The sequence below is a fragment of the Diospyros lotus genome, chromosome 14, assembly GCF_014633365.1.
Source record: "Diospyros lotus cultivar Yz01 chromosome 14, ASM1463336v1, whole genome shotgun sequence".
NCBI classification, from domain to species: domain Eukaryota; kingdom Viridiplantae; phylum Streptophyta; class Magnoliopsida; order Ericales; family Ebenaceae; genus Diospyros; species Diospyros lotus.
This window is the reverse complement of record NC_068351.1, coordinates 14,893,867-14,920,030: the sequence shown is the minus strand read 5'-3', so window position 1 is coordinate 14,920,030 and position 26,164 is coordinate 14,893,867. Positions and strand designations below refer to the sequence as shown.

At 34.9% G+C, this 26,164-nt stretch overlaps 1 protein-coding gene across 1 annotated transcript; it reads left to right on the top strand.

The window, feature by feature from the left end:
- Nucleotides 1–5,184: 5,184 nt before the first annotated feature.
- LOC127789621 (uncharacterized) lies at nt 5,185–7,191 on the top strand. The gene is made up of 5 exons (XM_052318557.1): nt 5,185–5,693; nt 5,847–6,165; nt 6,274–6,369; nt 6,511–6,578; nt 6,722–7,191. The coding sequence occupies exons 1-5, from the start codon at nt 5,284–5,286 to the stop codon at nt 6,849–6,851; spliced, it is 1,023 nt and encodes a 340-aa protein (XP_052174517.1). The 5' UTR covers nt 5,185–5,283; the 3' UTR covers nt 6,852–7,191.
- The last annotated feature ends 18,973 nt before the right edge of the window (nt 7,192–26,164 follow it).

The window sequence follows — 26,164 nt, the reverse complement described above, 5'->3', positions numbered from 1 at the left end:
TGCAACTGTCAAATCTGGCCTTCTCTTCTCTTCTTCATTAGTAGGCGGTGGTTAACGGAGAATGCAAGCTATTGGTGGGTGGGTTTTTTCATTTCCATGGGAAATGAAATTTAAACCCCATGAGAAAACCAATTCTAACAAAAGTGAGAAAAGAGTATTACGTGACCACAAGTGATAAAAAATTTAGTCAATTTAACACCCAAAAGCTAAAATTTGAATAAAAAATAACTTTTTTTTATAAAAAAATATGGACAATCAAACAGATTTTTAAGGAAAATGGTGTATTATTAGGACGATATACAAGGATTAATTATCGATTAATGATGGAACTTTAATCCTCCAAAACACTTTTCAAATAAAAATGAATAAAAGACTAAATTAGCCCCTTAATTTTTTAATTTTGGTCAATTTATTTTTTAATTTATTTTTCACAAATTCAACCTCAACTTTTCAAAATAGTTCATTTCGCCTATGAAACTATAGATTTTTTTGTTCAAATTCACCCATAAATTAAATTATTTGAAAAGTTCAAATGCGAATCTAAGTACAAAAAAGTTTGGGCCAAATTTTAATTTTTTTTCCCAATAAATTTTATCATTCTTAAGCGAAAATTAAGATATAATGGACGTTTACTCAAGCACCCAGTTGACTAGAGGTTAAGAATGGTTGATGCTTAACCAAATAGAGAATTGTAAGGCTTAGTTTGATTAGGTGTTTATTTTTGTAGCTTTAAAGCTAAATAGTGTTTAAGTTGGTTATAATGTTTAAGCTAATGATATGTTTATATAAATGTGCTTTTAAATTATCAGTTAATAGTTTTGTTTTTAGTTTAAAAAAATTAATAAGACGAAAATAGATATGTTATTAAATAATATAAAAAATATAAAATACTAACTTTTAATAAATTTTTATAAATTAATGTTTAATTGATAAAATTTTACTATTAAAAAATATATACGTTAATTTTACTGTTATAAATTAACATTGTATTAGTATAATTATTAAAAAATATTTTTTTTAAATTAATATATATTATATGTTATATACAAAATTATTATATATGTTATATACAAATTAAATATATATTATTACATATTATATATATACATATATACAGTGAAAAAGAAGGCTGGCAATGGAGGAGGAGATGGGCAACGGCGCAAGAAGGGACGACGATGGCGAGAGGAGATGAAGTAGGCGGCAAGAGATGCGATGGCACTGGGCGGCTTGCGGCAGCGGATCTGGAAGCAGAGGCGGTGATGGCGGTAACGAGACTGAGGCGACTTGTTACGGCCAAACTAGGTTTGCGATGGTGGTGAAGAAGCTGGCTTGCGACGGCTGAGCTGAGCTACGGCGATGGAGGAGCTGGATGCAACGATGGGGGCAATAGCTGGGGCGACGATGAGGGCGATAGTTGGGGCGACAAACCACGGGCGACAGTGGCGGTGGAAAATTAGTTGCAGAGGGTTGAAGAAAAAAGATATGGGTTGGAAATTGGTGTTTTGGTTGAGGATAAATTGATAATTTTCATGGTCAACATAGTTTTTTCTCCAAAGACGGTTTGCAAAAGCTGAAGGGAATTAACTTTTCAAAAAACTATTCAAATAGTATTTAAGTTATATAGTTTTTAAACTATTTGAGTTTACCAAACACTTAACTTAAAAAGCTTGGTACCTTTTAAACTATACTAATAGCTTATAAACGGTCAAACCACTTAGTCAAACGAACTCTAAGTACTACCTGAGTACCTAAAAGTCAACTCTAGTTGGTAAGTAAGAAATTAATTTAATAGAAATGAGTGTGGAAAAAAAAACAAAAAAATGCCCCTAAATTCATAGATTAATAATGTGTGAACTGGTCAAGGCATTACACATTAGCAGACATAACATGTGATGTTTGTAACATGTGATGTTTGACGTGATTATAATATAACATGGCCAAAGTCCAAATTAGGCTTAGTGTAGCTCTCAGTGTACATTTCAAATAGTTGGCTTACAATAAATTAAAATTTGCACTTATAGTTTGGGTTCGATTGTCTGTCTTTGCCAAAATCAAAAACACACATAATAAGAGATCGTGTAAGGACGATAATCTCAAATTAGGCTTAGTGTAAACAATTAAATTTTTACACAAAATAATTAAATTTTTACATTGTAATAAATGTAATTTTTAAATAATTTTGTTCATTATATTTTACTTTTGATTTATAATAAACTCATCGTATTTCCTAACATTTCATCAGCTAATAAAGTATTTTGTAGCTGAAAAAAAATAATAAATGAACATTATCTAAAAATATGATGTATTTACTATTTCTTAATCATCATCCTTGAAATAATAGTTATAACTTATATAATCCTTATGTTTTACATATAAAAATATGTGTTTATTTAACATACACAGTTTAAAAGGGTAAATAACAATGGTTGTGAGTTTTCATGAATTAAAAATAAAAAAATAAAAAATCTGTGGCATAGCATTGGCATATATGTCCTTTTGTGAAGGAATTGATGTCCGATTGGACATTGATGTGGGAACGGGAAGAAATTGTGAATTTGTTTTGTTGTTTTCGTTTGACAAATGTTGTCGCTTGACAATATTAAAACTTTTAAAGAGCAGACTTTTTGGACGTGCTACCAGTGGTGGCCGCCCACAGCGGAAACCCAGCAAGCAGTCAAAATTTGGCTGCGATTTCCCACTGAAAAGGACGCCAATCACACGTGAGCACCAAGCCTCTTGCCTCGTCATCTATATATATATATAGTAAGGTGGAGAAGACAAATCAAAGGGCTTTTAAAAATTTAAGTCTATTTACGAACAAATTGAGAATATTGTTTAACCAAGCTAGAAAAATTGAAGTTTTGGAATCGTCCAAACATTTCCGGTATTCGTGTTTTTTATTATAATAAGAGAAATAAAATTACATGTTAAATATTTAATTTTTATGTAATTTAAGAATTAAAATTCATAACTCATCAAATTAATATCGATATATTACTCATCTAATCACTCGATCTAATCACTCGACTTATAGTTTGGAGATGAAAAATCAAAGACTTAGTCCCTATGGTACGCGCGCGCGCTTTTGTTATGTGTCGTATCATTCTTCACTTCAGTAGCCATTGGGCAGTGTGTACATGCATACCAACAAGCACGCAGTGAGTGAGAGACGAATAGGGCAGCAGCAACGAAGATGGAGAGTGCCGGCGACGATGCAGCCAGCAAAACTCGATCGGCCCACGGTGGACTGGTGGCAGTGGCAGGGGAAGCAAGCAACGACCAGGGAGGGATTGGGTTTCACAGTTGTACTGTTCGTGATATTATTAATTAATTTAATTTTCTATACTTTATATTTTATTTTTTTATTTTTAGTTTTAACCTTCCATGTAAAAATTAAGATGAACTTAAGAATCAGACAAAATTAATTCAATTTCAAACTAAACCAACATTTTTAATGTAGCTCAATTTAATTTTTCATTACGAACCAAAATTTGAAATTTAGATCAAGGTTGTCAATACCGTTTTGAATTTTTTATTGAAATAAAATGTTTCATTATTTATATTATATATGTATATGAGAATTGGAGGAGAAGAATGAAAAGAGAAATGGGATCCGGACTCACCATTTTCAATAACACTTTCTATTTCACTTTTTAATTATGTTATAAATAATTTATTCTCTATTTTTATTTTATCTAAAAAATTATGTTTACTCTAAATATACTCCTTATTCTGCTTTTTATTTTATTTATTTATTAATAAATTTCAATTTTAATTTATTTTACTTTACCAATAACTCAAATATGTTAAATCAATTCAAATTAAACACAAAAACAGTACATGTCTATTATTTATAACATAATAAAAAGCAGCCATCCAATTGTTTTCGCGACCGACTGAACAATTCACCAAAATTTATCCGACAACAAGAAGAGGAATCAAAAAACACAATTACAAAAATCAAAGACTTACTATGTCTATTCATCTTCTCCGACTTTGGGCGATGGCAACGCTTCATCTTTTCCAACCACGGGCAATGGAAATGCCTCTTCTTTGATGGAGTTTCCTGATTCAATGGTGATAACAACCATAGCTCTCTTCCGACAATAACCGTTGTAAGATAATGGATGGTTAGAGATGTTGTAGACTCTAAGCTAGCCAAAAAAGGCAAGGATTTACTCATTCGCTATTTGGGTGGCGAGCGAGCAATGTTGGAGTAGGTTGTGATTGTCTCCCTCATTAAAAATTTGGCTTGGCGAGGGTTTTGACAAAGAATAATTTTATTCATTTAGACTGAAAATGAATGCGACATATTTTTATTGGACAATAAAAATGTGTAAGTGTTAATATTTATTGTATACATTTTTATTGCTTAATGAAAAAAAGGACATCTTCTTCGATATAGATAAATGACACTACTCTTTAACAAATAATTGGGATAATCTAAATAGATACGATTGAGATTTTAGGTGATGTGAAACAAAACCACGTCTATTTTAATTTTAATAAACAATGGAGACGTTCCGAACTATTTTAATCGGAACAGAAGAATAAATTGACAAGTATAAATTAGAGGCAGCTAAATAGGCGGCTTTATATTATAAGGAAGAAGATTGATTGCCTAAGCCTTGGCCGTTACCTACTTGGCCCCTTGCATGTTGTGTCTGTATCACACAATTAATTGGCTGCTCCTAATTCTTCGGGTATTATTGTTTCTTATGGGTCACTTAACCCACCAAATCCAATCACCTTCTTTTCCTTTAACCCCTTGCGTTTGGGATGCGTGGCCCTCCCCCATACGTTTTGTCTTTGCTTTATGATAGTATTTGTTAATCAATATATGCGTTAGAAAAAAATATAAAAAATATTTTAAACGAAAATATTTTTTATTGTATTTGTTAAATTTATCTTACAATTATTGAAAAAGAAGTCACGTGACTTTTTATTTAAAATTATTTAGATAAATTTATCTCATTTTCTCTGAATAAATTTATCTTAAACCATGATAAGAAAAAAAAATAACCCATATATCTCTTAATACATTCTAAAAAAATTTAATAAATAATTTAATAAAAATTTTAAAATATTTTTTATTTTTATTTTAAATATTACATATCTATCTTGGTCCATATAATATTTGATAAAATCTTATCTACCTACACATACATGCATTAATGGCATTTCGATGGGCTTAGACCAATTTGCAGTCAGTCTCGAGTGGCTGCAAACCCAAAATATATACATATACAGCTAAGCAAATTAACGACATAACCCAACGCGACGATGGATTCCTGGTGGCTTCAGCTTCACCGTCTCCTCTCGGACTTCTATCTCTCCCTCACAATCCCCAAATTCCGATGCCTATTCGCGCCGTTATCCCACATCAAACGCTTCCCCTTCGCCGTCACCCTCGCCGACGCAATTATCTCCGCCTACTTCCGCCTCTGCGGCCTCTCCCCAGTCACCGTCGACCTGGACGACCAGACCACCATGCACTTCTGGGCCGCCACCCACCGCCGCTTCGACAAGCCCGCCCTCGTCCTCATCCACGGCTACGGCTCCACCGCCCCCTGGCAATTCTTCCGGCAGGTCGGCCCCCTCTCCCGGAGCTTCAACCTCTTCATCCCCGATCTCATCTTCTTCGGAAACTCCCACTCGAAGCGCTCGGATCGGTCCGAGGTTTTTCAGGCCAGGTATCCAAATATATTCAGCCTGTTTGCGTTTGGAATGTAAAATAAATAAATAAATAAAAATAACAATAAATCTCTCTTTTTGTGTTATGTTTTCACTTATTCTATTAAAAGTATTTAAAAAAATAAGAATAAATAACTTTAAATTTATGCCAGGTGTGTGGTCGAAGGGTTGAGGAGTTTGGGCGTGGCGAGGTGCTCGCTGTACGCGCTCAGCTACGGTGGATGGGTGGGCTACCGGGCGGCGGAGATGTTCCCGGAGATGGTGGAGAAGGTGGTGATCGTGAGCAGCGGGGTCGGCGGGTGCACGGAGGAGCAGAGGCGGGAGGGGCTGCAGAAGATCGGGGTAAAGAAGTTCACCGAGATGCTTTGCCCCAAGAAGCCGGCGGATCTCCGGTCGCTGGCCGCCGTGACGATGCACAAGTTCAGTGTGGCCAAGTTGCTCCCAGATTTCTTCATCCGGGAGTTCATCACTGTGGGGTCCCCATTCATTATCTATCCCCCATCAGCCCAATTCTTATTTTTAATTACTTCTGACTTTACCGAGTTTACATTCGGGATGTGTCATCATCCATCCGTGCAGGTGATGCATACCAAGCACAGCAAGGAGAGGCTGGAGCTCGTGGAGCACTTACTGGAAAGGAAAGCAGCAGAATCTGATCTTCCCGTTCTAACCCAGGTAACTGCTCCATTTTCAGCTTTCACTTCTCACTCGGATACAACACATACACTTTTACTTATACACCCCAAATCCAATCAATCTATTTAAGCAGCATTTTCTAAGTTTTCTTGTGATATGGCTTCCCTTTTGGTTGAAAAGGAAACACTGCTTGTTTGGGGGGATCAGGACAGGGTCTTCCCTCTGTTTTTTGCCTATCAATTGCAGAGGTACAGAGCTTTATCTTCTTCTTCTTCTTCTTATTTTTTATTTTTTGTTTCCTTTCCCCACATAAAAGTCATATTATACACTAATACACACACACAGACACACACACATATATATATAATGTTTTAATTTAAACTTGTGATAGGCATTTGGGAGCAAAATCAAAGCTAGAGATCATTAGGGACACTGGGCATGCAGTGAACATGGAGGCACCGGCCCTGCTCAATGATCTCATCAAATGGTTTGTTTTGGGTGATTCGAAGCTTGATGTCTGATGTGACAGATCAAACAAACAAACAGACAACCTGCCTCATCAAAATCACCTTCTCTTTAGTCTTTACTACAGAACCCCTCAAGCTACAAAAATTATTCATGGTGCCTGGAAAAAGTAGTAGTATTCCAAGCTCTGGAGACGAAAATTAATTTCTTCCCCCTGACAATGCTATGTGCCCTATTCAATTGTATAATTTCTTTGGATTTAATTGGTTTCAACCTAAGATTACATGTAGAGATCAGATCAGATCAGATCAGATCACCAACTGAAATTCTTCATCATTTCTTCTGCACTCTGCGAGTTTACAGTTATCAATTACTCTACTTCAATTTCTTTAGTAATTTGGTGATTTCACAGGTGAGATAAGATTTAGGTGGGGAGAATCATTGATGCTACTAATCAAATTATAGTAAAATAAAAAGAATGACTGACTAAGTGCATCAAAAGACAAAATAAGATACTCATTTTGCACAAGATGGCTTATTTTTTCCATTTTATTAAATAAAGAACAAGAGAAAAGGCGCTGGTTGTGGAAATTGCCTACTTTCTGACTGGGTCGATTGAGCCTACTTGTTATAGAATTTTGTTTTCTTCACTTCATAAGTTGCATTATGTATGTGTATATATATTGACTTTTTGTTATGTTAGGTGAATTATATTTATGGAAATTTAGAAAAAATGAAAATTATATTATTTAAAAATTTGTAATTTAAAATGTTTGCAATTTAACTTCTTTTATTTTGTTAGTCCCAAAATCCAAATATTTTCAAAAAAAAAAAAAAAAACGGTGCATCCAAAGATTCCATGATATAGATTTGGAGTTTCGGATTTTTAATTTAAAACAAGAGTCAATTAATATTATCCAAACACATCCTAACAATGTGTTTGGGTGGTGAGATTTCAAATGATGTAATTTAAGATACTTGCATTATTTTAAATCCTTTTATTCCCTAAATTCATCTGAATTTAGGCCCAAATCCAAATACTAGATAAAAATGTAATCAAGGAATGAATTTAAAATTTTAAGTGACAAGATGAAATAATCTTGAAGCACTATAGTAAGTTGGATGAGACATGTAGTCAACTTGATTGCTACAGTTATAATGATAAAATACCTACCTAGATGTATGCTAGAGTGTGGATGTGGACAAGGTTAATGACTTAGCTTTGTTGAATATAAACCACATTTTTTCTTATCCTATGACCTGCAATAATCATGACATTGTATACACTTTCTTCCTTTATATGCCCTTTGACCATTTCATTCTCTTGTTCTCTAAACATAATAAACATAATAAGTGTGTAATAAGTGTGTGTTTGATAGTATTTAATTAGAAAAAAAATTATTTTTTAATTTATATGAAAAATAAAAATTATCTTATTTCTAGATAAAAAATTTTATGAAAAAGAAATAAAAATATGCTTTAATAGTTGTACCATCAAATTCAATTCAATGAAAAATATAATATGTCAAACACTAAAGATGGAATTCAATTATTTGGATGTAACATTTTTCATATATTTTTCATATTATCAAATACACCCTAATAGAATTTACACGTTGAGAAATAGTTTCTAATAGAATTTACACATTGAAAAATAATTTTTAAATTAATAAATTCCTACAAAAAAAAGAAAACACTATCACATGACGCAGCACACAATCATTCATTCTAATGCTTAAGTTCCATTCTCGTTAAAGAAAGTTGTAAAGCTCTTAATCTAGTAGTAGTGATGTATTTTTTTTTTTAAATAGACTTTTTACATCATATTCGTGAATTAGTTGAGACTTCTTCGTGACAAGGGAGGTCTCCGAGAGACCTTCTAGTCTCCTGAAGTTTTATTTGTTAGCTCTTTTTTTCAAGACTCATAAATCTTTCAGGATAATCTAGTATGTCAAAATTGTCGACAATTTCTCAAATATTTTCAAGAACTGTTGTTAGTTTCTAGGATATCGTTAACAGTTTAAGTAAATTTTTAGATTTTGAGATGCTTTTCTCTTCACTAGTTTTAGGCTTTATCTTTTTTTAAACATTTACTCTTACATGTCTTGACTTATAACATGTCACAACCAATAATGTATCAACAAACCTTATTTGGGCATTTCAACAAACAACTTATCAACAATTTCAGATATTATATTGATGAGGGAATATTTATAAGGGGTAATTTTATTGTGCTACCTCTGGGAGGTTACTATTAACTTGGAGCCATGTGTGTCAATAAAGGCCAATAGGCGATCGCCATGTGTCAAGTCCTAGAAGCTCCACGTGTCTTTATAATCTCTACATTATGATTTTGAACTGAAAAGAGATAGAGAGGAAGATTCAGTCAACCAAGAATATCTCCAACATCCCAAGAATTATCTCTATTAGGGAATGTTATATTTTCTCCCCATAGAAAGGGGATCGACCTCTATTTTGGAAATATATCTTATCTCTTAAAAAAAAGACCAAGGGACATCTATAAATAGAGGACAGCCTCTATAGGTAGGGGGATCTGACCCCTAAGAGACTTTTCTATTTTTCTATTATTATTTCTAATTTATAACTCTATGAACTGACTTAAGCGTCGAAGGGATCACGGGGAGCAAGTCCCCACCATTTTTGCAGGTACTTGGTTCGAGACAGAAGAAGGTGATCGGCTCTGCATCATCAATTGGCACCCACAGTGGGGCCTTCGTCTTTTCTTTATGTCTGCCAAGCACAATTTCAAGCCGTATGAAATCTATTCAATTCAATTACACGTATGTGTTGATTGGATCATGGGTACACTCGTTTCTTTAAATATTTTTTTGCCTGCTAAGGTTTTATTTTTTCAATTATTGTTCTATGTAGAAAATAATTGAAAGGGCAAGCTGAAAGATTCATATATGCATATGTATATATATGTTGTAAGAAGTTCTAGTTGAGGCATGGTAGAAAAAAGAAAAGTAATTCTACCATTATTTTGTATCATACATACATCATATACATATACATTCATATTATAATATATTGAGAAAAGCTTTATGTGGAACCTAGTGAAAAATATTGCTATATTATATATATATATATATTATATACAAAATAAGGTCATGGGAGGCACTCTATGTACATATTTTGTAGTTTTTTACAAAAGCTTGATTATTAGAAAAAGACAAATCTAGACCGAGTGTCGTTAAGCATATATATGTATATATTATATTATATGTTGCAAGGAGCTTCCAGAGGAAGCTTTCTTGGAAAAATGCAAAATATACAGGACCCCCAAATAGCCAAGAACAAACATAGCGTAAACAGCGGCTGTGAGAAGCTGTTGATGACGGCGACAAGGCCAACGGAGAATGTTGGAACTAGAGCAAGCAGCGACGGTAAGGCCGTGAGTCGGCAGGAGCAATGAACCCAGCAGTTGGTGTTTCGTCTGAGGGGCGACATGCAGATTTTTGTGAAGACCTTGACCGGTAACGACAATTGGCTAGTGAGGCGGTACATTATATATTATATATATACACATATATATTATCTTCAAGTGCTTCTAAAGAAGCTTGATAGCAAACAGGTAATGACCCATTAAAAATGACAGCTATGAACGGAGCCCAGGGGAACTTTGCAAGCCCAACGCCACATCAAAGACATCTATTTCAAGTACCTACAACACAATGCAGTTGAAAGAAGGGTTGGGCTTATTCAGGATTTGTATTCCAAAGTCAAAAGGAACCTTCGCCTTGCCGCCACAAATCCTCTATTGTTGAGCTTCTCCCATCTCGCTTTCTCGTAGTCTTTCAAGGAGAGGCATGTTCGTTCAAATCACACCCACTTCCTTTTCATATTCAAACATAGCTATGCTGCGACATCAACGAGTAATAGCAACGAAGATCACAATTCGGATGACCGTCCTATGCTTCTTCGAGTCTTTCTAAAAGCACCCTACTGCGAATCGCCCAATCAAAGCCGGTTTTGGCCGCTGATTTGTGTTTCAGATTGGATCGAAGTTCTGGATATATCTGACTCACTTTATTTGATTTGATGCATTATGATAACTGTTTGATTTTACACATGCGTAGTCGGGGCCTCTTGCTGAATCGGGTTCAAATCTGTAGAGATTGCAAAGTTTGAGCCTTGAGTTGAGAGTATTCTCCAGGTTTTTCGCGGTGTTGGAGGTCAATGTTTTTTATCTAACTAGCATCTGGTGTGTTGACAATTGAAGACAAAAAAAGTTCGAGTGGCGAAAGCATTTAGGAGTCTCTTCCATGAACTACTCAAAATCACACCCAAAAAGCGCATGGATTGGAACGTTCCAGATCTGGGTGCTGAAGAAACATATCTAAGTTGTTGAAAAAGCATATCTAGAACAAATTTGCTAAAGGTGCGGATATAGAATGGATATGGGTTAAAATATATATATATGGATACTCTCTCTGATTGCGGATGTAGGCATTACGTCGAATCGCGGGAAAAAAAAAATATTGCTATTCTTTAATTGCAGATGTAGGCATTGTGCCGAACCATGGAAACAAAATACTCTCTCTAATTGCAGACGTAGGCATTATACCGAACCGTAAAAAAAAAATATGAATATTATTTAATTGCGGATGTAGGTGTTACGCCGAACTGCAAAAATAAAATATGGACATTATTTTGGATTACGGACGTAGGCATTTCGTTGAACCGCGAAAATAAAATATGAATATTCTTTAAAGTCTCGGCCATCAACTATAATCCAAGCCAGCATGTGCACACGAAGATCAAGGGTCCGAAAAGCCTCAACAACGCAAGAGTAAAGGATCAGATGTGATCCTCGGGGGGCCCCGAACCCTTGAACACTAAAAAACAAAGGATCACATGTGATCCTCGGGGGGCCCCGAACCCTTGACAACTCAAGACAAAAGGATCAAATGTGATCCTCGGGGGGCCTCGAACCCCCGAACACTCAAGATGAAATGATCAGATGTGATCCTCGGGGGGGGGGGGGGGGAACTCCTGACAACTCAAAATCAAAGAAAAATAAGTTCAAACGTGATCTTCAGGGGACCACCCCTGACCAAAAAATAGGAACGACTCAAAGGGGACCACCCCTAATAATTAAGGAACTAGTTCAAGGGTATGCACCTCGACCACCAAAGAATTAAAGGGGACCACCCCTAATAATTAAGGAATCAATTCAGGAATCACTCCCAAAACAAAAAGAATGTTCGATTTAACCCCTCTCGGATTAGAAAGAACCTCCAACAAAAATCGAAGGATCAAGATTTTCGCTAAGCAAGCAGCACTACATGGAAAAGCTACCTCATCGGGATAGTAGAGCTTATCCTAGTACACCTAATTGGTTAAGGGCCAAGATTTTATGAGCTTTGGAAAGCAAGCAAAAGAAGGAAACCTCGGCCACCACAGCTTCCACCAGTGGCTCTGAAGACAAAGCATGCAGTCTCGGCCACCACAGCCTCTGCCAGCGGCCCCTGAAGACAAGGCATGTAATATCCCAAAATTTGGAGACAAATAAAAGTTATTAATTTTGATATTTGAAGTCATTATTGAATATTTGGAGATTTTAGAAAGTATATGTATTTATATTGTTTGAGGAAATAGGAAATTTAGGTAATTAATTAAATTAATTGAAAGTATTTATGAAAATAATGGAATAAATTAATAACAATAATAATAACAATAATAGAGATAATAATAATAATAATAATAATAATAATAATAATAATAATAATAATAATAATAATAATAATAATAAATGTGTAAATTATGTTAACATAACTTAAATTAATGAATTAATACATAAATACATATATATATGTTGTTAATGGTAATAGAGATAATAACAATAATTATCATAATAATAAAAGAATAAATCAAATTAATTATGTATATTTTTGTGGTTGTGCGCGAGTGCTTGGAGGTTAAGTTTTGCACAGTGGCCGAGAGCAGAGAGATTAAAGGAGAAGCCATTGGAGAAGATGGGAAGAAATAAAGGAACAAATGAGAGAGAGATCAGTGGGCCGAGAGATTGGGAGAGGGAGAGGGCTCGGCCGAGTAAGGGAGGAAGGGAGAGATCGAGAGGGAGAGATCAATATTGAGAGAGAGAGGGAGAGAGACAGGCCGAGGGAAGCTCGGCCATGGCACCCGAGCAAAGCGGCCGAAGCAGCTAGTAGAGACGAGCGGGCGAGCAAGGGAGGCCGCGGTTGCTTACGGCGTTGACAGCGGACGGTGGTGGCACGGCCGCAGCTGTTGCAGCGAAGAGAGCCGGAGCAGCCTTGGAAGCTGGCCAAGGCAGTGGTTGGTGGCGGCTGTGCGCAGAAGGGAGCTGTGCGCAAGGAAGAAGAAGAAGAAGAAAAGAAAGAAGAAAAGAAAGAAGAAAAGAAAAAGAATGAAATGGAGGGAGAAGAAGAAGAATGGCGCAGGAGCAGCGGGCGCGGGAAGGAGAAGAAGAGAGGAAGAAGAAGAAAGAAAGAAAAGAAAAGAAAAATAAGGAAAATAAGGGAAAAATAAAGGAATTTTGGGATTTTTCGGCATGGAAAGTGATCAGGTACGTGGGTAAAAATTAGTAGAAGCGTAATATGTTTAAATTATAAATTTTACGCAATTAGAATTAATTAATTTAAGTCCCGATTGTATTATTTGCTAGGAAATATTTTAATTCACATCGGGAGCGCAAAAGAGACTGAAAACAGCCGATTTTAGGGAAGCTCCTAACCTTTTCCTCATGTTCTTCATTTCCTGCAAGAGTGTTCGTTATTTTCCATATTTTAAACCCTCCCTCACCGTGACTCGGTTCCACGCATTAATAATAATAATCCGCGTGGTAACCACTTTATGACTTTTATTTTATTAATGGGTTTATTGTTATTGGAAAGAGCTAAGCCATGACGTCTTTGTGTCTTTCATTTCAACCGTCACGGAGCTTCGTATCGCTCCGCCTCCCTTAGGAATGATGCCGAACCCACTGGGGCTAGGTTCTTAGAACATGATATGGCATTATGGAAACATGTTAAAAGTCTATTATGTATGTTGAGATGGTTTTCTACGAATGAGAATGTTATCATGATGTTATGTTGTTATGCACATAAAAAGTTATGGAGAAATGATGGGCAATGTTAAGTTTAGAAGATATAAAGTTAATAGTGTCAATAAGTGTGTCTAAGGGTATGGATACAAAGCCACTGACTGTCGATCGTGGGTCATGGCAGTTGATGGCTGGATATATGAGCGCCAATCATCGGCTGTTACGATCAGCGCTAGACGGGCCAGAAGAGCTGGTACTCTAGATTCCCACCTTGGTTTGTGCATATCATGATATGTGTGCTACGGGGGCTGGGTTGCATTCATTTGGGGAAAACATGCTTTGTGTGTGATTGGATGTGTGAGCATTTACATGACCCGGATGGTCTAAGAGCCAATTTGGGTACCCTAGGCGAACATGTGCATTTAGATCATGCTGCATGTGTGTATTCCTAGGGGTGAGCAAAAGTTCGGTCAAACTGAACTAACCGAACCGAACCGAAAAGTTCGATCAGTTCGGTTCGATTTTTCAAAAAAAGCGGTTCGGTTCGGTTATATATTTTTTTAAAAATCGATTATTCGGTTCGGTTTGGTTATTTTGATAAAAATACACAAAAAATCAAACTGAACCGGTGTAGCAAATATTCCTGGAGAACCGAACCGGCCACACCCCCCCCGCGTGAACCGAACTGCCCCCCCTCCCCTCACGCGGGCACGACAACCCATGGGCCATTTCTGTACTCCTCTTCGTTCTTCTCTCTCTCTCTCTCTCTCTCGTCTCGCCATTTCTTCTCTTCTTCTCGAGTTCGACTGTTCGAGTCTCCACGGATCTGGCGATGGTGAAGACGAAGGCGATGACGAAGGCTCTTCGATGGTGATGGCGAAGACGAAGGCGATTCGATGCTTCGTAGATCAGGAACTGGCCGGGCTCTTCTCTCTCCCTCCACCATCTGTCGCTGCCTATCGCCGATGGCGAAGAAGAAGACGAAGGCCGGATCTATTAAAGGCTGGATCTACTTACCACGCGTCCTTTTCGGTAAGTTTTCGGCTACTTCTCTTTTACATTGAAAGTTTGAAATGTAGATCTACTAAAATCCAACCATTAGATGGTTTTAATTTTTTGGTACATGGGTCACTGTGGTTGGGGGAATCCGATCATCGGAACCGCCGGCCACCTAGCCGGCAGCAACAGCAAGGCCGGTCTCTTGCAATCATCTTAGGCTCTTGGGCTCTGGTTCGGTTTTCGGTTCGGTTAGTATGGTTTAGGTTTCGGTTAGTTCGGTTTCGGTTACTTCGGTTTGTTGGGTTAGTTGGTTCGATTCGGTTCGGTTATTGCATATGGTTCGGTTCGGTTATTGCATATGGTTCGGTTAATAATTTTTGGTCGTTTCGATTCGGTTATAACCGATTGCTCACCCCTATGTATTCCTATGTGGGCGTAGCAGGGCTTGATGCTTGGTTTATGGGGGCCTTGTCATCACGTTTATGCTACAAAGGCCATTGCATTTTTTATGTGTTGCATCGCATGGTTTTATTGTTACTGTTATTCTGGATGGGAGTACCGTGCCAGGTGTCGGGAGTACCGACTCGTGTGAGCTTCGACTCGACTTAGATATTAGCTCAGGGTTGGCCCAAGGGAAAACCAAGATCGCGGAAGTATATGACAATGTGATGAATGATAGGAAGAACATATGAAGGTATGATGAAGATTGTGGAAGTATATGACAATGTGATGAAAGACAGGAATAACCTATGAGGGTATGATGGGTATCAGGAAAAGCATGTAATGAGTATCAGGAAAAGCTGACTAATGTCAGGAAAAAGCAAGTCTTTATGGATAATGATATGGTAGCCTATGTTAGGCTACAACAGGTTTGTATGCGGAACTTGGGTGCCAATGTATGACTTATGTGGGCCCCTGGTTCCTTATGTGCAGTCAACTTTATGTTATGTATGTAGAAGTAAGGCACGTATGGCTCATGACATGGCGTGGTTGCATTGGCATGAATTCCATTAGGTGTCATGGAAAGAGTCATATCTTTAACCTATAGCCTTCCTTTCATGAGCTTGCTGAGTCTCGCGACTCACGTTTGTTTTACATCATTACAGGTAAGAACATCCCGAGACTGCAGGTGTGTATGTGCAGAGTTGGGTCCAGATAGTCGAGTCACGATAGAAATGCAGAGCTCTCCCAATACTAGGTCCTGGATGTTATTGTGCCTATGTTAAGGTTAATGTTTATGTTTTTTAAATTGACGTATGTAATGTAATCCCAGGTGGGCCCAAGTGATGAATGATTTTGTAAAGACAATTATGTGATGTGCTATGATAAAAAGATTGTGATTTTAGTAAGAGTGTAGTTATGTTATTGTTTGATATCATTTTAGTAATGATCCTCTCATGGATCCTCTTGGTGCACGGGGGCTCCGGGAGGCGGGCCGTTACAAGGCACGTAGCCTCGGCCGCCATAGCCTTGGCCAACGGCCCCCGAAGATGAGGTGAGTAGCCTCAGCTAACATAGCCTCAACCCTAGGCCAAAAATAACAACAAAAATATATATATACTAATTTAAAAGCTGGCCCCTCTCTACCATAAGACAATCTCTGAATGTCTCTATCACCTCAAGCGACCTAATCACCCTCTACATGGGAAGAGTGAAAGGGCACTGAGAGATTTGAAAAGCGAATTCAGCATTCGAGATTGCTAACCTAATTTTTAGTAGAACTTTTTTACAAAGGCTCAGAAAAACAATGACGACTACTCGGCCCTAGGCCAAAAATAACAACAAAAATATATATATACTAATTTAAGAGCTGGTCCTTCTCTAACATAGGAAAATCTCTAAATGTCTCTATCACCTCAAGCGACTTAATCACCCTCTGCATGGGAAGAGTGAAAAGGCACTGGGAGATTTGAAAAGTGAATTCAGCATTTGAGACTGCTAACCCAATTTTTAGTAGAACTTTTTTACAAAGGCTTAGAAAAACATTAACGACTACTCCTTCAGCTACCCAAACTCCTCGCTCGATCAACTCAAAGAGTGGGGGGTAAGTGATAAGGGAATATTTATAGGGGGAAATTTTATTGTGCTACCCTTGGGAGGTTACTATTAACTTGGAGCCATGTGTGCCAGTAAAGGCCAATAGGCGATCGTCACATGTCAAGTCCTAGGAGCTCCACGTGTCTTTATAATCTCTACATTATGATTTTGAACTGAAAATAGATAAAGAGGAAGATTCAGTCAACCAAGAATATCTCAAACATCTCAAGAATTATCTCCATTGGGGAATGTTATATTTTCTCCCCATGGAAAGGGGATCGGCCTCTATTTTGGAAAGATATTTTATCTCCTAAAAAAAAGGCCAAGGGACATCTATAAATAGAGGACAGCCTCTACAGGTAAGGGGATCTGACTCCTAAGAGACTTTTTTACTTTTTCTATTATTATCTTCAATTTATAACCATATGAACTGACTTAAGCGTCGGAGGGATCACAGGGAGCAAATCCCCACCCTTTTTGCAGGTACTTGATCCGAGATAGAAGAAGGTGATTGGTTCTGCATCATCATATATGTAGCTTATAAATGTCATTGGCCTCACATAACCCACATTAGCATGATTGGCCACAATGAAATTTGAGAAATATAACCAAGTTCAAAAGAAGGAAATCACAAAATATGAAAGATAATGATCGAGGAGAATACATGAATAATTGAAGGAGATTTATGAGAATTGTAAGAATTTTTGTGATACATATAATATTAATGCTTATTTTGTCCAACATAATTATACATGTTTGATAAAATAATTAAAGGATTTAGTAAGATGATAAATGCTCATTAACTTCTTTTAGCCAGTGAAGAGTGATGCCTCTGCATATGCCAATGTTTTGTTTGATGCATTATAAACACGGATCAAGGTTTGTTAATGTTTTTGAGTAAAAATATGAAAATTTAAGGTTCGTTCTTTTTACTGTTTTCAGATCATTTTTAATTTTTAGTTTTCTAAAATAGTAAAAATACTTTATTTTGCTATTTTTAAAAATAATAAAAAAATTATAAAAAAACTTAAAATAACAAAAAAATTATTTTGATTGAAAATAACCAAAACAATCAAAATACAGAAAAGATGAGGTAATTTATTTATTTATTCATATTTTATTCTTGTAATGGAAAAAAATGTTGTAAGATTCACTAACTTTAAAATGTATAGATTTTTTTAATAATATATTAGCATTAAATAGTTCTAATTTATTGAATAATCAAATTTATTGAATAAAATGTTATTAAAAAATTATTCTCAAAATTTCAAATAGAATACATTTTTTAATTTTCTATTTTGAGAAATAATTTTTCAAAATAATAAACAGGACGTGCTTTCTATTTTCTGAAAGCAAACTATTAAAATAAAAAATTAAAAATAAATTCAAAACTAAAAATTAAAACTCAAAGAAAACGCAACATAAGATTTAGGTAACATAAGATTTAGGCATGATGATTGTTAGTTAATTATGTTGAATAAACATATTATATAAATATATTTAAAAGAATATGATGCAAGATGAAGGGGAAAAGGGAATAAGATGATCTCTCGTGACATTACAACTACTCTAACACTAAGATTGAGCCTTGGTATCTCTTTGAGAGCATATTATAAAAAATAGTTAGACTTTGATTATTTATTTTAGAATTGATTAATTGTATAAAATTATTTTATTATTATTAGATGATTCGATTTAGGGTTGTTTTATCTAGTATTAAAGATTCAACCTTATCAAAAATCTCAATCTTAAAATCTATGGTCATGCATTATTCCTTCTTTATTTATTTATTTATTTTTTGGGTTAAATAGTCCTGCCTTCTAAATAACCTAAAAACATCTTAAATAATACATTATTATGAATTGGAATTTTGGGAGGACAAGTGAAGCAAATAAACAAGGAGAGTGGTAACACATAGGAGCGAGCATTTGGTTGAAATGCTTAAATTGAATAAATTAAAAAATTGAACCGATAAAATAAACCAAAAAAAAAAACGAACAAACTGATAAAATTGAAAAAAAACTAATAAAACTGGAAAATTGAACAAATTAAAAAAACCAACAAAATTTATATGATCAAACCGAAGCTACAAGAATCCATCATAATATATATATATATATCATAAAAAATCCATACTAAAATAATTAAAAAATAAAAACCCTAACTTGAATAATTAAAGATTGAAACTACAAGGATTACAAACTCTGAAAGTCACATTTGTGGGTCATCGATTGAAAAAAAGAAGAAAAGATAGGAAAATGTGGGTCAATCGTGAGTGGTAGGAGTAAAGAGGAAAGGGAATGGTGGGTGGGTCGATTGTGACTCGCAAGTAAGAAAAGGGGAAAAATGGGTTGGTTGCGACTCACGAGTCACCAGTCAAAGCAAAAAGAAAGAGTTGGGATTGGTTGAAATGGCAACAACCAACGGAAAAATCTGCTCTTCAGTTCGGGTTGACGATATTAGAATTGTATAGCAATGACACCAATACCCAAGATAGGGTGAATTAGGTTGATTAAATATTTGATTGAATTTGGAGAATATTTTTTTATGAAAAATAAGATTTTAATGAAAGTGATGAAATTTCTTAGCACAAGAAATAAAATAAGAACAAAATCAAAAGAGAGACAACCCGATTTATAGTGGTTCGGCTTAAACCAAGTCTAATCCACTCATTTAACTTCTCACTAAGGATTTTTCAACCAATTTACTATAATTCTACTATCTCTCCAAATAGGCCCTCTAGCAACAAGTTAGGAATATAAAATCTCTTACTTAAATAAGCAAGTTCTGTAACAATAAGTTAGGTATTACAACTAAGTAAGCTTTATAGCAACAAATTAGGAAATACAATCTCCTATAATCAATGTAGACTCTCTAGCAATATTGTTAGAAAAATCAGGAATGATACCAAAGATATGATCTAAGAGTAGACACTCTTAGTTACAAGATTTCTCAAAATAAAGGTTTGAACAAAATAATACAAATGATAATCAAAATCTTTAGAGACAAAAATGAAGAACAAATGAAACAATTAAGCTCTTGAAAGAATAAACAGTTGAAAACTTGAAATCAATCATCTTAGTTCACTTGATTCATCCATTTACTCTTTGTTTATAGTGCTTTGTGGGTTTTTTTAAGAATATAGCTGTTGGTAGTGGGAAGAACACTTTGGGTGAGTGAAAAAACTAGCCATTGGAACTTTCTATGACATAAACGATTGACTGGTTCAAGTAATCGGTCGATCGGTTAGCTCAAAAATTCAAACTACAGTTGACATCAAATAATAGAGAGCTCGCATAAAAAATGATTGATCGATTTAAACAAACGATCGACAGTATAAGAGAAAATAATCGACTACCTATAAGAAACAGTCGACCGCTACTGTAGCAAAGTATTATAGCTGTCGAAAATTAATGTAGCAACCGAAAATTGCTGTAGCAATGGCCAAAAAATCAATTTGAAACTTTTTCTCCACTTCAAAATTCATTGATATAATATTTTTAATCAAATAAAAACATAATATTCCAAATATTATCAATAAATTTATCACAAGATTTTTTACATTAGATTGCATGATGAAAATAGTTTTAATTTTTATGCTTAATAGATTATATAAAAGTAATTTGGAGCACAAAGTTAAAAGCCATTTACACAATAATTTCATCATCAAAATATAATTGATTTTCATCATCAATTGATGGTCTTTTGCCTTTGAAAATTTTACCTTCATTTCGACCAACAGTTCAAAACTAATTTTTAAAAATCATTTATGGGATTTCATCATAATTCTTGTTTGTGCAAATCTCCATGTATGTATAAGAATATAATTCTTTTGGTTTTTATTTTAACAAAGTTCTTAAAATTGATTTTTGTTGAAAACCATAAACTTGACTTATGACTTAGGGTATAAATTAATTTATTATTCATCATCAAAACTAAACACAAGAATAAAATATCAGACGAGAGACGGGAGCAAGGACGATAGTTGAAGGTGAAGACGAAGGCAGAAGGAAAGATCTGTTTGGTTGGTTCTTCTTCTGTTTTTCCTTTCTTTTGTTCTTATTATTTTCTTCTTCAGTGCAACACTACAAGTAAAAAAAAACGTAGTTTTGAAATTTTTGTCAATTTGGTTATTTTAGTTTTTTTCAACACAAAAATCGAATCAAATTGAACTAAAACAACCAAATTTGCCACAATTTTTTTTTTTTGAACCTTATCAAAAATTGAATTGAATCAATAATTTCAATTGATTCGATTTAGTTATTTTGGTTAAATCGAAATTTTGCACACCACTAATATCTTAGACTTGTGCAACGTTACTATATATCAACACATGGATGTTCTCGTCAAGGCATGCCCTAAAAACATAAATATGTTGGAATACACATATGGTAGTGTAGGTAAATTTAAAATAAAATTACATATCAAAGATATGCAGTGAAATACATAAATATGTACATCATACACAACTTGGGTATTTAAGCAACACAATATCTCATTATATGAACTACAATAAATAAAATACATGTGGCATGATGTCAGGTGGAGTAGAAAAATTATTTTTATACTGAGAATAATTTCACCTCAACCTATGGTACGCCTTGTTTGTCCACACCTAGCTAGTTACTGTTAGATATAAGCCCTTAAGACTAGTTTTAGTGATGCAATGGGGTTTGATCTTCTAACTTTTTAAATTCTATTTAATGGCAAGTTTATGTTTTATTTAAATTACAATATGGTTTAAATTAAACATATATATATATATATCCTTTAGTATAATAAGGAGTTGATACCATTCTTAAGTGTTAAGAATATGTGTGACGGATAATCTACAGTTCATTATACTTGTTGTACTTTGATGAAGCTTCAAAACGTTGCGTTTGGCATAGGGGCTGGAGGGTTTTTTCAGCAACCCTCAGAGCCGCCCAAAACGGTAGCCTTTTGGGCCTCTGAGTGGATGGCTGAAATGGCAACCAGCTGTGCCGTTTTGCTTGGCGTACTGCATTGTCGCCTTGCCTGCTGCGTGCCCGATCGTTAATGTTCTGTTGTGCCTTTATTCATCCCGATCGCCACCGTTGCATCTTTCTATATATCTTCTACAGTGGCCTCGAGATCAGCAGTGCGCACAGCCTCCGATTACCTTCCTCTTGCTTGGTTTGATCTATTTATTCTCTGTATTTTCTTCTCTCTCTCTCTATAGTTTATGTATGTTTTCTCTCTAGGGTTTGGCCTCTGACCTTTAGTTTTTGTGGTTATGGGGCCAATTTAAAAAGTGAGAATCGTTTTGTACAGTGAGGGTTGAGAGTTAATCTGTGTAAACCAAGGTTGTAATCGTTTTAATCTGATAGTGGAGTGAGCTTTCTTTGCCAGAGCTCAACGTGGATGTAGCCCTCATTAACGGGTGAATCACGGTAAATCTTTGGTGTTTTTATGTTTGATTTATTCTTGATTATCTGCATGCTTACAGTATTGAATATTATGTGTCTTCCGCTTTGAGTGTTTGGTCGAGGCTTATCCTTTTGTAACAATACTATGAATATGTTTCTGGCCATAGAGTTCCTAACCTGGATATTAGCAACTCGCAAAGGCCGGCACATCATCTTTCTCTTTGTTTAGTATGAGATACTGAAAGATAAGGTAAGTAAGTCTCATACCAATTTGTATAAGATATAGAGGAAAGATAAGTGGGTGCTCGTTAAAGGAACAAGTTCATTGAACATGACTGTTAACATTGAATCACGTGTGTTTTATCTCACGGGTCAATAATTCAATGTTAACTATGGATTTACAACTAGTCCTTAGACCCGAGATGACATAGACATTCATGTGTTGATGGATTAGGATATCAGTGATATTATATGATTGTTCTAATCAAGGATGACCATACATATCTATGTGCCTAGTTTAGTGACACATGGGGTATGTGTGCATCAAATATGGAATTTATCACCTCGAGATATACGACGAGGATATCTTGTGCAATCCAGTAATCACTTGACGATAAATCCTTGGCCGATGAAATGTGTGTTCCATAAAGGTTGTGTCATATTAGTCAATATTGATTTTGGATTTGATCACATGACGAAATTAAAAGATTTGACCTGCTGACCGTGATCTTATATCTTGTCGGGATATATGATGATAAAAGGACTATATTGTATGGCATCGTAGTGTAAGGTTCACATTACCCGCTTCACGTTAAATTGGGTAATCATGACATATTATTATTTGTCACTCATGATTTATGAGAATTAATAATTGATTAATCCTTGTCAATTTAATTGTGAACCCAGAAAGTCTCACCTAATAAGAAATCATTTTAAAGAGAAAATGACAATTTAGATATTATGGAATTACTAAATAATACTACAATTATTTATAAGATAAGTAAATATAATTATTTAATTATCAAAGTTGGATTGGGCTTCTTGCTAGCACATCAAGCCTGATCCAACTGCACTTAGGGTTTTCAAGGTTTGCCTATAAATAAGACATTAAGCCCTTGAATCCAAAACACAATGCAATCCGTTGTATCCAGATCAGACAAAAAATTTATAAAACATTTTTGTGTCCTTTTTTTCCTGAAATCTTTTGGAGTCTTGGCGATTTCGGATGGACTAACTTGGCATCTCACACGTGAGAGATTATATGGTGGGTTATTCTCAACGAATTTTGTATTCATCTTGAGATAACTTTTTGTGTATGTCTTCAATTTATAAACCGTATGTTTTGAAAAACATGATACCTATAAAATTAGATTTTGTTTCCGCTGTGTATGATTAGATCATAATTTTCTAATAGCTACCTGATCCCTTATCACAGTCATCGTCCTGTGTTAGCCTGAAAACCTTGATCCACTAGCACTTTTGTGTCTCACCAGACTCTTCGAAATTTACTGCATGTGACACCTACGCTTTGTGAAATTAACAGAAACAAAAGATAAAACATAAAAGCAGAAGAAACAGAAGCCAAGCTGTAACGGTCAGGGTTCACATAACAATGTATTATCCGGTTCAGGTCGCAACCAATCCTCGATTTTGTTGCTCTAGGATTTAATCCCAAAACTTGCGTCACTATGTAGAACACCCTTTGCACTTATATGCCCAGTTCCTCCCATTTGCGTGGCCCATGTGGGATTCGCCTAAGGTGTCTACAAGCATTTTAGGTCTCACCAGACTCTTCAAAATTTACTGCGTGTGACACTTACGCTTTGTGAAATTAACAAAAGCAAAAGAAAACATAAAAGCAGAAGAAACAGAAGCCAAGTTGTAACGGTCGAGGTCCACATAGCAACGTATTGTTCGGTTTAGGTTGCAACCACATCAGCCATGCAAAGGGGGGGAATTAGGCATATAAGTGCGGAAGGTGTTCTACATAGTGACGCGTATTTTGGGATTAAATCTCAGAGCGACAAAACTGGGGATTGGTTGCGACCTGAATCAGACAATACGTTGTTACGTGGACCTCGGTCGTTACAGGAATGGTATCAGAGTCGACCCTCGAGCCTCTGAGTGCGATGGTTGGCTGCACTCTCACCTTGTAACACAATAAAAAAAACACAGTAAAACTTTTACATATATATATTTTATTTTGGTGAGAGGTTTATACTCATTAGTGTACGAGTGCAGTTGTAGTCCAAATTTAAATTTATATTTTTTAGATGAGTTCAGATCGTCCACTAAGAGATTTATTTATGGCAAAAGAAAAAGAATGTCACACACACGCACACACATTTGAACGAATTGGTAACAAGATTTTTTTATAGATTTTTAGATAACAAATACTAGGAAATAAAGCAAGGCAGAAGTTGAAATAAACGCTAAAGGTATGAATATGAAATTAGATAGCACTTGAGTTAAGACAATTTCAGCACAAACCCGTTGATTCCCAAATTTTAGCAGAAAAGATTAGCAATATTAATTTAATTTCAGATATGAGGGTTTGTTATTAAATGCAATTAGAGATGGTGATAGTTCTACTTTAAGCAATCCTCATACATGATATGTGGGATTCTAATTTAAGTAACTACCATAAATTCAATTTCAATTAATACACAAAACAACTAAATTAATCATCTGGGTTTGGGTATGATAGCGTTTCTAGTTCTAGTGACTCCCATGCATGGCATGAAAGCTCTAAGTTAGGCTTACGCTCTAATCCAAACCTAGTGATTTCTCAATAATTAATGCACACTCATACTGAAATTTAAATTAATGTCACTCATTTAAAGTGCAGTTTTCTTTGGTTCATTGACGTTGGACACTGTTCTTGCCTTAACCCAAGATTTGATTTAGCTACTCATTTCCATTTGAAAGTTAATTGACAGGAATTTAAATGGCATAATTTAAATAACAGAATTTAAATGATAAGAATTAAAATAGCAGAAATTAACCGTCAATTTAGACGGTGGATAATAAAATGACAGGAATTAAAATTACAAAAATTTAAAGACAGAAATTAATCGGCCATTTAGGCAGTGGATAATAAAGTAACAATAAATGACATAAGAATTCAAGAGAAGAAAGAAAGAAAGTAAGATCACAAGAAAAAATAATAGAGAAAATAAGAAAGAATAAGAACAATTCTCAAAGAGAATATCTAAGAAAACAATTAAGTTTTGATTCAAGAATAATAATCACCCTTACAAGTGTAACCAAGTGAGCTGTTTATAGCCCACAAGATGCAATACAAATCACACAATTTCAATTATTCAAATAGACATAATTATATCTAATGGGCACTCACACACTTAAAGTTAAATGGATTTTATCTATAATACACACCTAAAGTTAAATGAATTTTAGCTAAAATACACGCATAAAATTAAATAGATTTTAGCTAAAACACACACCTAATAAAGCATTCATAAAATAAATATTTAAAAATAAAAAAAATTAAATTTCTACAATTGGGTTTTTGATTTTCATTAGGATTAAAAAAAAATGCTTGGGCCTTCTTCAAATGATGTTTTCTATGGGTTGCTCAAGTTGGGCCTTAAACATGTGTTGGGCCTTCAATTTAATGGGCATGCGCTGGACTTTAATTCTTCATGGGCTGAGTTTGAATTCTTCATTCTTCAATCCAATTTGAGTCTTCAAGCCCACCTTCTTCATGCCTGCAAGTAAGCAATTGAGTATTATTAATAGATTATATATTATATATATTAGATTATATTATAAATATATATATATTACATGCACGCATGTATTGATGTATATGTATTATATATATTCATATATGTATTATTATTATTATTATTATTATTTTTAAATTTTACTTTAGAACTTC